The sequence below is a fragment of the Mauremys reevesii genome, linkage group 2 (genome assembly GCF_016161935.1).
Source record: "Mauremys reevesii isolate NIE-2019 linkage group 2, ASM1616193v1, whole genome shotgun sequence".
Taxonomy (NCBI): Eukaryota; Metazoa; Chordata; order Testudines; family Geoemydidae; genus Mauremys; species Mauremys reevesii.
The window spans coordinates 65,081,159-65,097,622 of NC_052624.1; the positions used below are offsets into that span (position 1 = coordinate 65,081,159).

General features: G+C 47.6%; 1 protein-coding gene across 3 annotated transcripts; it reads left to right on the plus strand.

The window, feature by feature from the left end:
• The first annotated feature begins 3,342 nt into the window (after positions 1 to 3,342).
• PRR15 (proline rich 15) lies at positions 3,343 to 7,005 on the plus strand. 3 transcript variants are annotated; one of them, XM_039521870.1, is made up of 2 exons: positions 3,343 to 3,363; positions 6,060 to 7,005. In XM_039521870.1, the coding sequence occupies exon 2, from the start codon at positions 6,190 to 6,192 to the stop codon at positions 6,544 to 6,546; it is 357 nt and encodes a 118-aa protein (XP_039377804.1). In that variant the 5' UTR covers positions 3,343 to 3,363; positions 6,060 to 6,189; the 3' UTR covers positions 6,547 to 7,005. The 3 variants fall into 3 exon arrangements, with proteins under 3 accessions (XP_039377804.1, XP_039377802.1, XP_039377803.1); XM_039521868.1 differs by lacking the exon at positions 3,343 to 3,363 and adding an exon at positions 3,370 to 3,753; XM_039521869.1 differs by lacking the exon at positions 3,343 to 3,363 and adding an exon at positions 3,370 to 3,519.
• Positions 7,006 to 16,464: the final 9,459 nt, after the last annotated feature.

The following is a 16,464-nucleotide window of genomic DNA, read 5'->3' on the forward strand; positions in this document are numbered from 1 at the left end:
ACATCTGCCATCAATGGGGCTTTCAAAGGTCCACTCACATTGATCCAGTTAAAGGACTGGGGTAACACCCCCACAAGAGATTGTGAGTTCTTAAGGATAGGGACAGTGCCTTTGCATATGCCTAAACCCTCCCTGAATTCCCTCCCGTTTTGTGAACTAGTTACATCCAGTGTTCCCAATTTAGTGATTGTTTGGACATTTGAATTGAAATTGAAACATTAATACACACTTTAGAAGCATATAAAGTGTATGATAAAATACACGTATCTGAAAAAGTATAATAGATTTGAGAAGTATGAACATAGACTAGCTTCCTCATACAGCTGTTGTTTTTTATGACAATTTTAGTGCATTTATTTTAGTGATGTTGACCAATCTAATAATTTCCAAATATGATTCATAAGCAAAGTCTAAATGAGCTCTCCCTGACAGCTAGTGATGAGCTGGGGAGGGGGAAAAGGCTTCAGGATCAGATTGTATTTACATTCACACCTTATCTTCCTAGGTATCCAGCAAACAGAGCTGTGTTGCCCAAGTGATAGATTGTGGCTGGGGTTGAGTTACAAACTTGAAGGGAGGGGGCAGGATGAAGTGTTATTCTTATTGTATGAGTAAAGGGCAGTAGAACTGTACTTAGCCTGTGCTGATTGAGGGCATCAAGAGAGAGGGTGGGGACAGGTGTTTTGCTTGATGGTCTGCCTGAGTCACAAGTACTCGCAGCAGTCACAATGGCAGGTGGCAGCAGAAGGTGACAGCACAGGGCCATTGGCAACAGAGCAATGGAGTGAACAGTGGCACAACAAACAACGGTGGCCAGAGAGAACAGTGAGCAGCTGGAGGAATGAGCAAGGTGCCTTCTTGACCCGACCTGGGAGGTGAACTCATGTGAAAGCACCTCTGAACTCAGTCTCCACTGACCAAGGACAACAGCGGTGAGTGTTAAGAATACTGGAGAGACAACACAGTTCATGCAAACAAACATGGCTGTGGCATCATACTTTCTATTTAAGCAAGAGATACCACACACTACAAACTGGAGGCCAATGTTAAATGCATTGTCACTTGTTCATCCTTGAAGTTGAACACTGGTTCTGAACAAGACCAGCAAATGCTCACTATCTTTCTGCAAGAAATTCAGCTGACTGGCTAGAAGCATGTGGTGCAGTGGTGAAAGACTCAACAGTTAAAAAAGTGAAGAACTCTCTCACCACATTCAAAATATTTGCATACATGGCTGATGAGTGCTCCAGTGCAAATGGGCATCAAGTATTAAGTCATTGCGTACATTATCTTGATGTCAGTGGTAGGCCAGTAGATGCATTTCTAGATGTTCACGTTACAGAAGACACATCGGCTGCATCTGTGACAACCCACATCTTAGAAGAGTTAAATGCTTGTCAATTGGACCCCAAACAGATGGCTGCTTGTGCATTTGATGGAGCTGCAAACTTCTCTGGAAGACATGGTGGAGTACAAGCTTTGCTCAGAGAGAAGTGTAACACTAGTCTCTCCTATACTCACTGCAGAGGCCAACTACTCCAACTAGCGCTAGTACGAGCTGCAGACTCTTCAAAAGACATTTAAAAAGCTATAAATTTAATATCTTCATTATATTCTTTTTTCAGCAAGAGTCCTTCTGCCTTTCTCATAAGCGGTCCTTGGCTGTTGTCTTAAAATTACTCCAGTGGCTATTTCTGGCTTTGGAAAGTATCTACCAAGATGGGATGGATCTAAGTAGTGAGGCTGGTGAATTATTTTTGCTACTATGTTCAGAGAAGACTATTGCCATTCTCTCTCTTGTAAGTCTACTGTTGAAACCACTTGGGTCATTAAACAATGCCATCCAGGCATCTGCTACAACAGTAGTAGATCTTTGTCCAGCAATAAAAGCTACATTTGGATCAATCAGAGAGCTATCCATTGAAAAAGTACTGGAAGAAGCAAAGACTTCAGTCCAGAAGTTGACTAACGAAGGCATTTATATTGAATCCTTAAGTAAAGAGGACAAGTGTTTGTTAAGACAACTAAAAAAATACACAGACTTGATTCTTAAAAATCTACAACAGCAACTTCTAGATTCTACTCAACCTCTACGTAGCTTTTACAGATCCCTGTCCTATAAAACACCAACAGTTGAGTGGAGTGAGACACTACCAGCAATGGGACTGCCATGTGCTCAGGACAGAATAGAGAATTTGAACATAGAGTGGAATATCATACCATGAATGAATGAAGATTTGACTTCAACTTCTTTTTTATCATCACTAGTGGATCAACATGATCTTTATGCTATGTTTCCTGGGATGAAAGAAGTAGGAATTAATCTCTTGCTACTCCCAGTCACAACAGCTACAGCTGACCGTTCTTTTTCATCATTTAATAGAATTTTGTGTTCTGAAAGAAGTCGCCTTCTGCCTGATCATGTGAATGAACTAATGAGCCTATCAATTGAAGTAATGGAAGTACCAGACACACGAGAAGCCTCCAAAGATGAATGTACTGCATTCAAGAAGTTCATTAACAGAGTTGTGCAAAATTATAACAAGAAACCAAGAAGGATGTAGACGTAGTGCTTCACAGAAGGCTTGAGTAGCCAACTTTAATTTGTGTGATGATTTTAAAACATGAGTTAAATCTAATAAAATGATCATGAAACATTTTTCAGTTTTTACTATGGTGCCATACAGCCCATCTTCACCCTCACAGTCTTACCCCTCATCGTCCATGCCCCCCCCCCCTTTCAATTCCTGGGGAAATCACTGTTTAATGCCTATATAATGGCTAACACACAGCGGGGCATGAATGGAGCCACTGTACTATACATTGTAATCATCAAGAGCATTTTCATTAAACGTTGGGTGGCGGGGGGGAGGAAGGTTTTTACTTTGAAAACAAAGAAAGAGAAAAGTCTTCCCTGTGACTGGCGTGATGCGTCCTGTAGCTGTGAAGCCAGGGCCTCTGCTGGGCTGCGCTGCCTAGCGGCTCCAGTCCTGCCTCGCTCGGGCTGATGTGTCACCTTAGGCCGGCCACATTCCCTGTTCCCTCCCCCCGTCACAGCCGTGGCGGGAGCTCTGTGGGGCAGGGGCGGTCTCTCCCCACGTGTCTGCACCGTGCTTAGAACTGGGGCCCTGATCTCAGCGCAAACAAACCCCGAGGCCCGGCGCCCAGGGCTGCGCTGAGCTGTGCCGGCTGCAGGCGCAGGCTGCTCCCCGGGGGCGGCCTCTCCCTCCCGGGCGCCGAGAGCGGCTCTGCTGCGGTTCCACCCCGCCGGGCCGGGCTCCGCAGCAGCCAATGAGCTTCCCCGCCGGGGGGGGGGAGGGCGCCAATGGGCTCACCTCCACCTGCCTGCCGCTCACACGCTAGGTACGCGGCCGGGCGGGCTAGAGAAAGCGAGGCGGGCGGGCCAAACCAAGTGTCCCTTGAAACGCGTCCGCCACGCAGCCTGTCTCGGCCACCCCGGAGGGATGGTGAGGTGCGGGGTGGCTCCTCCGGCGGACGTTGCCCGACTGGCCTGTTAAGGTGCGGCTGGGAGGCTCACCTGCAAAGCGGGCGGGCGGGCGCCTGAAGGTCGGCCCCGGGCTCTTTCCGCCGGAGCTGGCAGCAGCAGCAGCAGCAGCCTGTTGCATTGGCAGCGGGAGTTCCCCGGGGACTGGAGCCGGCTACCTGCGCTCTCCGCCCCGCAGGGACACTCGCCGCGGCTCCCCCTGCAGGCGCGGGCCCTAGGGCGGAGGGAGCCTCGCAGATTCCCGCCCGGTGAGTGAGAGCCCGGCCCGGCCCGGCTTTGCCCCCGCGCTCAGCTGCCTCCCTCCGCTTCCCGCCAGGCTGCTTCCCTGCTCTGCCCGGCCTCGCTCGCTCGCTCCCCGCCGCTGGCCCCGAGCCAAGCGCTGCCGGTGGGGTGCTCGCCAGGCGGGTCCGGCCTGGCCCCCCTGCCAAACTTTCCAGGCGCCGCCGGTCCAGCTGGGGCCCGCAGACGCTGACTTGCCTCCTCAGTGACTCGTCTCATGCAGCCAATTGCCGCTGATGCCCGAACTCAGCAGCACCTGGCTGTAGGGTGACCAGATGTCCTGATTTTATAGGGGCAGTTTTGCTTTTTGGGTCCTTTTTCTTATATAAGCTCCTGTTACCCTCCCACCACCCCCACCCCCAGTCCTGATTTTTCACACTTGTTATCTGGTCAGCCTACCTGGCTGGTGCCCAGGCTGGGGACAGGGGCTGCCCTGCCCCCTTCCCAAGGAATAGGACACGCTGCGCCTGCAACCCCCTGCATCTCCTGTGGGTGGGGGCAGCTTCTCGGGGGTGCTGCAGGCAGGGGCTTGAGGGATGCAGCCACTTGGCAGCGGATCCTCTGCTGCGCCTTCCCTTAGCCCAGGGCTTCTCAAACTGGGGGTTGGGACCCCTCAGGGGATCATGAGGTTATTACATGGGGGGGTCACACGCTGTCGGCCTCCACCCCAAACCCTGCTTTGCCTCCAGCATTTATAATGGTGTTAAACATATAAAAAGTGTTTTTAATGTAGAAGGGGGGGGTGCACTCAGAGACTTGGTATGTGAAAGGGGTCACCAGTACAAAAGTCTGAGAACCCCTGCACTAGCCTCGCTGGTGTCTGGCTGAGCTGCTCTAACCCCAGGCTAACTAACAAGGAACCTGTCCCTTCTTAACCTTTCTGTTCATGCCACTGCTAGAGGCGAGGCAAGCCTCCTGGTGCGGTCCTGATGGGTTTGGCCGTGTGCGAGCTTTCTGGTTTACTAGCTGGGGCTAAACGGGCTCTGTATGTAATGACTCTTCTCTCTCGCTCGGTGGCTTTGGCGTTGCGATCATGCGATGTAAAGCAGGAGGGCAGGATCTTGTGGGACGGAGACCCTGGGTGTGCAGTTCATCCTATGTGCAGCCAGAGGTGAATAACCTTTGGCGGGGGATCAATGGCCCAGATAGGGGTGGGGGGAGCTTGGCTCGGATAAAACCTGAATAAGAAATCCATCAAACTCGGAACTGAATTTTCATCTGGCCTGTGTCTGCACCTGCTGCTCTGGTTTGGTGGAAGTACTGTAGTGTTGTGAGAGGAGCTATGACTTGTGAAATAGTGGCACTATCACAAGACCTTTGGCTTCGCTCTCCCAGAGCAAAGAAGCACTCATGACTTCTGCTAAGCATCAGATACTCTGGTTGAAAAGCTGAAGCAAAGTCCCCTCTCCCCAGTTACTGATCTGTACACGTGCAAAACTTGGGGTAGGGTTAACTCTCCAAAGCAGGGGCTTTTATTGACTCCAAATGAATGAGATGAATCGGCTCATCGCTACTTTGTGTTTAGGTTAGTCAAAGGTCTAAATCTGTATCAACCCTATCTTTTACATCGGGGAAATGGTGGTGGTTTGCGACACTAAGAATCTGAGAACTTCTAGGGCTTATGACAGAATAGCAGAGACTTGTCCGTCCTCAGTCTGGAGTTGTTTGCAGCAATGTTGTAGCCCTGCAGATCCCAGGGTATGAAAGAGACTAGGCAGGGGGACGAGTTGGTCCATAACAAGAGATTACCTCGCCTACCTAGTCTGTCCCGACTGTCATACGAAGATCCCTGCAAAATAGGGACCGGTCTGGAGGCCTGGTGCGCTCCTAATTCCTAATGACCTAAGCGACGGTTGCTTGATCCATCAAGAACTGCAGGAAGGGTCGCGCTGGAAATAAGCGCTTTCATTGTGTTAGCCTTATTTGCAGTGTTGTGATCGTGAGTATACCACAACCCCCTTCAGGGAGGCAGCTCACCCCAGTCTGATTCCTGCAGTTAGTGTCCCCGCTCAGGTGACAGAGGCACCTGGGGCTGAAAGGGCTCTGAAGCCCAGCCCAGTTCCTGTGGCAGCGGCTGGCAGCTAGTCAGCAGGTAGGTTCGGGCTCAGAGCCAGCCCCCGGGTAGAGAACACCCTGTCTGTGTGACTCGGAGCCGGGCAGGCTGCCTGCCAGCCTGGCCTCGGGCCCTCTCCGTCTCCTGCTGCCCAGCCTGGTCAGTTGCTCCGCTCTCCTGCCCCGGCAGCTCAGTCACTCGCTATCCTTTCCTCCCGCACAGGAGCCGCGCCGCCAGCGCCCCGGGCACTTCCCAGCCTCGCACGTGGTCGCAGCCCAGGTGAGCCGAGCCGAGCCGGAGCGGGGAGCTGCTGCCTCCTGCCCCGGCGGCGGTGGCCGGGCGCCGGGAGAAGATGGCTGACAGCACCGCGGCCACGGGCTCCTGGTGGAAAGCGCTGACCAGCAGCAAGAAAAAAACCAAAGAGGGGCCGGTGGCCGGAGCGCCCCCGCCCCCGGCTGAGCCCGCCCTGCCGCCGGCGCCCCCCGGCCCGGACTCTCGGGAGAACCAGCAGCCCAACTTCAGCAGCAGCGAGCCCAAGTTCGGCGAGAAGCCCGGCGGCGGCGGCGGCGGCAGCAGCCGCAGGAACCTGAAGATCTCCCGCTCCGGCCGCTTCAAGGAGAAGCGCAAGGTGCGAGCCCCTCTGCTGGCCGAGAGCCCCAAGCTGTTCGAGGGCAGCGCGCCCAGCCACGCCAGCGAGGAGAGGCAATAGCTGGGGCTGTTCGCAGCCGTACAGCCTCCGTCTGAGCGAGACTGGCCCCTGCAGCCAGTCCCCCAGCTCTCGCTCCTCCACCACCCAAGGAGCCGTGACTCCGCGTGGGCTAGAGGAGGAGACACCTGCTGCTTCGGAAACGCCTCGGGTGCCTCTCGTCGCTAGGAGGAGGCCTTCTCTCCCCAGGGGGCGCGGTGAGCCCGCCGTAACCAGGGCAGGGATGAACCTCTTCTCTTGTTCGGATTCCGAATTTTGGAAACAAAAATAATCCCAGCGCCCTGTGTCTCTGTTCCTGGCTGCTGCACTTTGGACTGGAATATCACCCTCGCTGGCTGGAGCTGACCAGCGCTGCCCTGCTGCTTATTTTAGGGGGTAGGGCGGGTACCTTTCTTGATCAAAAATAGCTCAAGCAAACGGGGATGAGTTTTAATAATGAAATAAAGCGGAAATGTAAATGCAGATTTTCTTGGTCGGAATTAGAATGTGCAAAGACGCTAGGAGTGTGACTAAGACAATGCACTGCCATAAATTACGCGTGCTGTGTAAATTAACAGCGCTTATAAACCAAAGTCTAGGAAGAGGATAGGAACATGTTCTATTACATTCACAATACAGTAGACTATAATATGTTGTAGTGTCAGCACCAGGGCAACCTATGTCCCTCCAGACGGCTGACCCCCTCCCCTTTGCAGTCACTTTTCCAAATAGGTGGCTATCCTTTCTCAGCTTTCTGACCAAGGGTATTGTTAATTGCTCTAATACACTAACATATTCTCTCTTTTAAAGGGAATGAGATTGAAGTATTCTTACCTAAATTCAAGGCCAAGAACTTCCAGGGGTACCTGTAGATCTCTAACAATCATGGTCCTGTTTGCCTCTAGTAGAGACCTCAAGCAAAAGAGTAAACGAATCCCTCTTACATTCAGTGAGTTATAAGAGGGTTATTGTAAGTGAGAGGCACTTGGGTTCCCCTGCTCCTATCTAAGTGTTAGGATTTGCCTCTTGCATATTGGAATAGAATTTCTCTCTCCATCCTTCCCCCCTCCCACCAAACTTCTAGGTAATTACAAGGAATTGCTCAAGAGGTGAATCTGTAATTTTCTTGTAGAGAAGAGCTGTTCAGATTTGTCATTCAGCTCACTAAGGAAGGTACACAATGCATTTAGTAATATGGTTCTCTGGTAACTGATGGCTTCAATCTAATGAAACTCAACCAAAGAAATTGGGTGATAAAATGTAAATGTCTTTTACGGAGACAATAACTCTGGTGATGTTGAACAGAGTTGTGTTTAGTATGTTTGCAGCCAACACTGAAAGCAAGAACGCTCATTAACATGTAAATGGCTATTGGTGGTGATGATGGTGGTCTCAGCCTTTATCCCTATGAAAACAGGCTCAAGGTTCCCAAGGTTTCTGCTGGTTGCAATCAAGCATGAAGTGGAACTACTGATTCTCCTAATAACTGAAATCTCAAACATCCCTTGAGTTTTCAGAAAGGCCCTATCACAAAGCAAACCATTAGCCAAAACACATCTGCTGAGATGTAATGAGGAAAACTAGAGTGGAAAAAGTCTGTCTATTTATAGTATCTAAGGTAAATAAAACTGATTTTGAAAACCTAAAACCAAACTAAACTATGCATAGTCAAAATCACTTTCCATAAGCAGGACTAAAGACAAATCAATGCGGCAGAGACTGAAACTTCTTTCCCAACATATTAGAAACTTCTAAGAATTAATGTGTGGTTGTGATATTGAATAGGCTTTACTCAGCCCTCCTGAAATTCCATGTACTATGATTTCTGAGTAACCTTAGTCTAAATTAAGCAAATAATTTACTGTTACTGAAGTGGGACAACAGTATACTTCTCTTCAGAAGAGTAAATAGTGAATGTTGTAAGTAGGTGGTCCATTAACCTTCAGATGGGGTTCTGTCTGGAGCATGTAAGGCTATGTCCTACTGAAAAGAGGCCAGGAAAGCCAGACTTCCCAGTTCTATTGTGACAAATTTCACTTACTCTGTCCACCTCTGGGGATATTTAGAAATCTTTTGCCTGAGTAACTCTTCTACTATCAAAGAACTTGGTCAGATCAATGACTTTGTAACAGTGTGTGCTCATATTGCTTTATGCTGTTAAATAGTCACTGTCCATGCACTGTAATAGTGCAGCATTTGTGGGAAAAAGGCTTAAATGGGATTGTTTCCCTCCCCGTCCTCTTTACTGTTTCTAGATATAGCAGTCCCTCCTTCTCTCCCCCATCGCTGCCACAGCCCACCCTTTACACATATAGATTCTACTTAAAAAACAACCTCCCCTCCACTGACTTACAAAGTGAGATCTCAGCAGTGGGTGTCCTTTTACTACACGATCATAGAAATCTCTGGGTTACTCAGTGAATTTTAACAAGTGGCCCACTGCTGTTTAGAAGTAGAGGGTGCAGTGCCAGTGCTAGCCCATTGAGGGCCCTAAGCAGGAATATTTCCCCTCCAACCCCCAATACATAATAAAAAGTGAATGGGGGGGGCCTTGAGCTGCTTTGGGGACCCCAAGCAATTGCTTAGTCTGCTTATGCCTAGCACTGGCTCAGTTCATGTTACCTGAGCTTATCATACAGGCTCCCTGTCCTTGTTAAGGTGCAGCTGGATATTGAGAGAATGTAACACTATGTCCTTCTGAAAAGAGGCCAGGAAAGCCAGTCTTCCCAGTCAGGGGCAGCCCAGGCTCCAGCGCCAGGGGGGGCAGCACCGGGGGGCAGGGGCCGGGGGGCGGGGGGCGCTGGGCTGCCTGCCGCAGTGCCGCAGTCATGCCTCCGGGGGACCGCCCGGACGAGACGAGACTGCCGCGCATGACTGCGGACGGTCTGCTCCCCCGCTGCGCCGCTGAACCTCCTCAGGGCGGGGCATGCGGCAGCTCCTCGAGCCCCGATCGATCCCCCCGCCGCCGCAGGCGCGGAGCAGCCAGAGAGAGCGACCAGCGGACCCTCCGCAGTCATGCCCGCGGCTCGGGGGCGCCTCCCGGGCATGATTGCTTGGGGCGGCCAAATTTGTAGAGCCGCCCCTGTTCCCAGTTCCACTGTCACTGTGAGATTCTGTAGCCTGCAAAGTGCAGAAGATCAGAGTAGATGACTATGATGGTCCCTTCTGGCCTTTAAGTCTATGAGAATAGCAACAGAGTACAGCTAATTCCTGCACTACATGGGAGAAGTCGGGGAAAGGAAGGGAAGCCATCATTATTCCTTTGTATTTAAGGCCTGGCAAATCCTTTCAGGACAGCAAGAAATTCAACAGGATTTAGTGCTTATCGGTGGGGCTTCCATTTCTGACCCTACAGCTGGCTGACTATGTCATTTTTGACAAATCACTTAGGGCCTCTGTGCCTCATCTATCTTGTATAAAATGAGAATAATCCCTACTGTTTGTACAACATTTTGAGATCAACAATTGAAACTCTAGACAGCCACAAAATATTATGTTTGGATTCTTTGTTGTTGTTGTTGTTAGAATTCGGCTAGGATGTTCAAAATGTTGCTGTTAGGGTTTAATGCCAGTACTGGTCAACATCTGACCAATTATCAAACATCATGTCATCATATTTTTAAAGTCCCATGTTATAAATGAGTAATAGCTCAGAACGGGCAGACTGTGAAGTCATTTTACCCCAAAACAGCCTGGATAGCAAGAATCTTCCTGTCGTTAGCCCTGGAGCTGGAGGGATAGTGGGGAATAATTTCGGACTCCCAGCTCAGTCAAGCCCTTTGCTTCTCCACTGAGACTATCAAAAAGAAAAGTGCTGTCAGTGTTGATGGTGGCTTTTAACAAACTGGATTTATCCGTTATAAAATGAGCTGTGACCATCATTTCATTGCACAGAGGCCATCAACTTCCAGGTAGTAATACATTTGTGCCACATTTCCAGAGGCAAAAGGTTCTGTATCCTATTACCAACCCCTATAACCACTGAACCCACTGGTTTAATTAGCATAAGTGCATCCAGATTTTACACAATGCTAGCAAATATGTCATCATATTAATTATGCAATAATTGTATGGAATTCTTGTCACTCCTAAGGAGGCTTTCTTTCCAGTTTAGAATGGGTGAGGGGGCAGTGCTGGAGAGCGCTAGGCCAAAGACAATGTTTTTCTATGCAATAAATGCCTATGGGGGAAAATTGTATTCAAGATACTTATATATTCCCCTTCTTCCTGCCCCACCTTTTTATAAAATGTATGTTTAAGAAAAGAAATCCAGGAAGTAGGACAACTTTAAAAAAAAGTAATTGCAAAGAGAAGGACGATGCGGTTCAATTTAACGCTGCATGGTAGCTTTGTAATTACTCCTAATCTAAGTATCATTAAGAATTTGAACTGATTAAAGAAATGAACTTTTTAGGGTCAAAAATCAACATTCAAAAAATGAGAAGAAGCTTTATTAAGAACCTTGCAAAATGTTACCTTAAAGCCTAATCAGTCCTGCACCTGTTGAACTAACGACAGCAGGGGAAGACAGGGTTTAACTGGCTGGTGACTCATTCCTTCCTACTGTATCCTGGTCAGGTTGCTGCTCACTCCTGTTGCAAAGATTGGGTAGGGCAATAGGAGGCTCCCTTCTCCACCTGTGGAGAGTGACTTCATGTGAAAAAGTCATATTTGGCTCTTCTGAAGCCCCAAGGTCTGCAAAAATTTAAAGGAATCAACATTGAGTGCTGCTGAGATGTTTGTACCTGAGGAGCTAATGTAAGGTGAACCACAAAGGGATAGCTGGGATTACTTGTGCCTTTTATAGCTTCTAAATTATATTTGTATAGTTCAAATTCGACTTGTTTTACATTAGAAATATCAGGTCGTGTTTTTTTGTGGAGAGTTAGTGGGATAATATCACAAGGAAGAGGTTGAAATCTGAGCAGCTATATGCCCAACCCTGAATTGAACAGAAGGATCAACATGCCCTAACTATCCTTTGAGAGCAGCAGCTCAGCTTTCAGCCTCTTGTGATGTCATTCCCGCTAGTCCTCCGGAGTGTCTGGCAGCAAAGCTGGGAAGCCAACTCCCAGTGTTTTTCTTCTTTTGTTCTTTCTTTCTTAACCATGGAATAAGCTTTGGTGCAGAATTTCTACATTAGGAAGAACAACCTCCCTATCATATCCTCCTTTATTCCCTTGAGCTTCATGTTCACCTAAGGATCCTTCCCCCCTCCTACCACTAACCTATGGTAAGTCAGGGTGGAGTTTTGCAAATATCTTAAAAATAGGAACAGATCTTTGGATGTAGATTTCAAATGAATCATAATGATCAGTAGCTCCTTCCAAAGAATTGGAATTAACACACACATTTAAATACTTTATCTAGACCAGGAGCAGGCAACCTATGGCACGGGTGCCAAAGGCGGCACGTGAGCTGATTTTCAGCGGCACTCACACTGCCTAGGTCCTGGCCACCGGTCCAGGGGGCTCTGCATTTTAATTTAATTTTAAATGAAGCTTCTTAAACATTTTAAAAACCTTATTTACTTTACATACAACAATAGTTTAGTTATATATTATAGACTTATAGAAAGAGACCTTCTAAAAACATTAAAATGTATTACTGGCACGCGAAACCTTAAATTAGAGTGAATAAATGAAGACTCGGCACACGACTTCTGAAAGGTTGCCAACCCCTGATCTAGACAAAGTAATATGTGTGCACTGGAATACAAACTTATAACAGCCTTAGGCCCTGATCCTATCTGAGTACCTTTGCTCAGATGAGCAATCCCCCCTGAAGTTAATAGGAATCCTCACATGAGTAAAGATAAATGTAAAACTTTGCATAGTTTGGGATGGCAGTTCATAATATTTGACACTTGATATGTACAGTTTATCGATACCAGAAGTATTTTGCTCTTGAGCGCCTGGCTTTCTTTGCCATGTCTCCTTCTTTTGTATCTGCAAGAACACCTTTTTTCCAGTTTTGATCCTTTCCCCTATTCCTAGGAACAGCTCACTATTGCTTAAGTAAACAACTGCAGCCTCTAGCTCACTCTTGCACTTATGCTCTGAGCAGTCAATGCTGAGTTAAAAACTCAGTCCTTTAACTGTTATTGGTATAAAGAAATACAAACCTACACATTTTGTGCAAATCAGGAAATAGGCATACTGTCCATTCTACTGTTGCAGATACACGGCCTTTTCTTTACACCACTGTTTTTCCATTCCACGCCTAGAGCTCAATTTTCCAGGTCCACATTTTGTTCCCAATCTTGTAAATGTTTACACAGGTGAACCATACCATTGATTTCAATGGGGCTGGTCAAGAGCATAGAGTTATTTACATGCATAAGTGTTTGCAGGATCTGGTACACAATGGCCAAGAAAAAAAGTGAGCTCAATTTTACTCTTCCCTATAGAAACTGTAGAAAATTTTGCCAGTGGTTTATATAAATGGAAGCTGAATTGAGCCTTAAATTAGGTGCTGTAAATACACCTACCTGAGATCTATGAATATTCTCCCAGGTTTGCAGCCCCCTGTAATTGCATATCTCCAGAGGTGTTCTCCATGACTGGACCTTCTAAAAAAGCTCAGTGTTGATCTAACATAAGTGGGAGCAGAGTTAGAACAATGTTGCATGCTTTTGAAAAAAACACCCAATATCCTCCTTAAATGCTACCAGCAGACTCTATATTCAGTTCTGAAATTGGTTAGTAAGGTAGAATTTTCTTTAAATGCAATAGTTACAGGTACAGGATAAATTTTCAAGGGCAAAACCTAGAGCAGTTAATTTCAAATCATTTTTAAAAAGATCCAAGACAAGTTTCTGGAGACTGAATATTGTGGGTTCAACCACTGACTAAAGGAAGGGGACAGACTAACATGGGGTTTGGTTTGATTGAGCATGATGCATGACATGATGCTGTCTTTATCAAGAGGCATAAAACCACAAGTAATCCTTCTCTTGTGCATTAAAGATACCTTAGCACTTCCTGCAAGACTAGGGGCTGGTCTACACTGGGGGGGGTGGGGTGTCGATCTAAGATACGCAACTTCAGCTACGCTAAAGCTGAAGTCGAAGTATCTTAGCTAAAGCTAAAGTGTAGCTGAAGTCAAAGTATCTTAGATTGACTTACCTGGCCGTCCTCACAGTGGCAAGTTGACCGTCGCGGCTCCCCCATCGACTCTGCTTGCTCCTCCTGCTGAGGGGGAGTATGGGCGTCGATTCGGGGATAGATTTATTGCATCTAAACGAGACAGGGATCGATTTATCGTGTCTAGACGAGACATGATAAATCAATCCCCGATACATCGATTACAGGTAGTGTAGACGTGGCCTAGGATGATATCTCCAGTGTCTTGCTTGAATCCAGTTTGAATAACTATATCCAATATATTTAAATTCATCTTGTTCATGCTTTAGCTATAGCAGGTTTTAATACCATCCCATTGTCTGAAATGGGAAACTACTACATCAAAAAAGCAATGTACAGCATTATAGTTTCAAACACTACTGCCCGCCTCTCCACAACTTCTTACGTTGATTTGAATGCTGAAACCTAGAAACACTATCTTTGCAATTACAGACAATCACTTTTCCCTTACGCATTATGTAGAAGTCAATATTATTTTGCTGTGATTATGGTTTACTGGACAGGCAATTTTGACAGGTGATTTAATGCACTATTCATCCATTTGAATAAGCTTTCCAGTTGCTTTTTGTTGTACTAAGGGAGAAATTGACCGTGTCCGTCAACTGTAAAATTTTAGGCTTCAATAAACTTTAAGGATGCTTATACAACCCACCTCACAACCACACACCCAACTTTAATAATACTTAGCAACTTGCATAGTGCTTTACTTCTCCATAGACAGAGGTCTGAACATTAATCCTTATAACACTCCCAAAAGTAGATAAGTATTATCTGTATCAGGGCCACCCAGAGAATTCAGGGGGCCTGGGGCAAAGACATTTTGGGGGCCCCTTCTATAAAAAAATTGCAATACCATATCCTCCTGTGGGGCCCATGGCAAATTGCCCCACTTGCTCCCCCCCACGGGCCCCCCTGGGAAAAATAAACCTTCCGCATTTCGGCACAAACCCAGTTTTGAGAAAACTTCTTTACAAGGTATCACTGGTTCTCAGCATCAGCTAGTGCTAAAAGGCACTAAAGCTCATTAAAAGGGTTGGACAAATATTTTCCATCTAAACTTTTTCTGGATCGAAAACTAGGGTTTTTTAAAAAGCAGAAAAAAAATCACAGACAATGTCTGCTTTCCTTCAAAATTTGTTGTGGTTTTTTTAATTGAAAAGCTGAAATTAGTCTGCCAAAACCTGAATATGGTTTGAGGTTTCAGAAGTGTGTGGCCAAATATTTGCTGCTTGCTGTGTTTGACCGTTTAAAGAAACAATAAAAAAATTCTGCTTAAAAAAAAATCCAAAACTCTTGAACCATCTCAGCTTGTGACCAAACACCTGAGCCCATCCAGGCAGAGATTTTTCCAGGTTTCTGATACTCTGCTGGCTTCCTTGACTCATATCTGTCTCCATAACTTTGGCTTCATTTAGGTTAGAACATAAGAACAGCCATACTGGGTCAAACCAAAGGCCATCCTGCCCAGTATCCTGTCTACTGACAATGGCCAATGCTAAGTGCCCCAGAGGGAGTGAACCTAACAGGTAATGATCAAGTGATCTCGCTCCTGCCATCCATCTCCACTCTCTGAGAAACAGAGGCGCGGGACACCATTCCTTACCCATCCTGGCTAATAGCCATTAATGGACTTAATCTCCATGCATTTAGCTGTTTCCTAGAGACTGGCTCCATGGGGTCCCTCACAAACTGGAGACGGTTACTGTGGGTTTGTCTTTAGTATAGACTATGTACATCCTCCACGAACTGATCATTTGAGCTTGTTCCAGAATCTGGGATGAGCCTATGTTGTCAAAACTGAAATGCTCAAAATAGCACATGCATGTGAATGGACACAGGGTGCTAAAATTAAATTAATCCAGGGGTTCTCAAACTGGAGGTCAGGACCCCTCAGAGGGTCACGAGGTTATTATTGGGGGTCGTGAGCTGTCAGCCTCCACTTCAAACCCTGCTTTGCCTCCAGCATTTATAATAGTGTTAAATATATAAAAAAGTGTTTTCAATTTATAAGGGTGGGGTTGCACTCAGAGGTTTGCTATGTGAAAGGGTCACCAGGACAAAAGTTTGAGAACCACTGAATTAATCCCTCTGAAGCCTCAGGGAATGCAGGGGGAGGGGGAGGTTTCCCTTGGTAGGATTGGGAAGGATATTGCTCTTCTCATGTAATCCCTCCCCCCAATGGCTAATTTTAAATGAAGCTACCCTCCCCTGACATGAATCTCCCTATGGCACTGAAATGAAATATAGACTATAATTTGGCATTTGAGAAGTGAAAGGGATGGTAGCCCTAATGGAAAAGCTAACAGCTTGGCTCTTCTGCAAGCCTCAAACTGCTGAATGAGCTTTAGGGTAGGGAAGGCTGTACCTCCCAAACAGCCTAGCCTTGCCGCCTATCCGACCCCCACCCACTTCCTGCCCCGCCTCAGAATCCCCGACCCATTCTGCTCCTTGCCCCTGCACCATCTCCCAGAGGACCCCCCACCACCCCTACCCCCACCCCCCTCACCCTGGGATCCCACCCCTACTCCTTGTCTGCCCCAACCCCTATCCACCACCCCCACTGAGTCCTGACAGAGCCCCCCCCGGAATGCCCACAATCCAACCCCCCAGTCCCTGCCCCCTGACCACCCCCCCAACCTCTGCCCCCTCCCTGTGCCCTGACTGTCCCTGGGACTCCCTGCCACTTAGCCAACCCCCCTGGCCCCAGCCTCTTACCTCCGGCTCCCTCCTCACCCGGAGCCTCAGCGCGTCGCTGAACAGCTGCAGCGTGTCTCCGGCGGGGCCTGAGCCCCGCCCC

Coding starts and splice junctions, on each gene's coding strand:
- PRR15 (XM_039521870.1), top strand. CDS start 6,190: ATGGCTGACAGCACCGCGGCCACGGGCTCCTGGTGGAAAGCGCTGACC.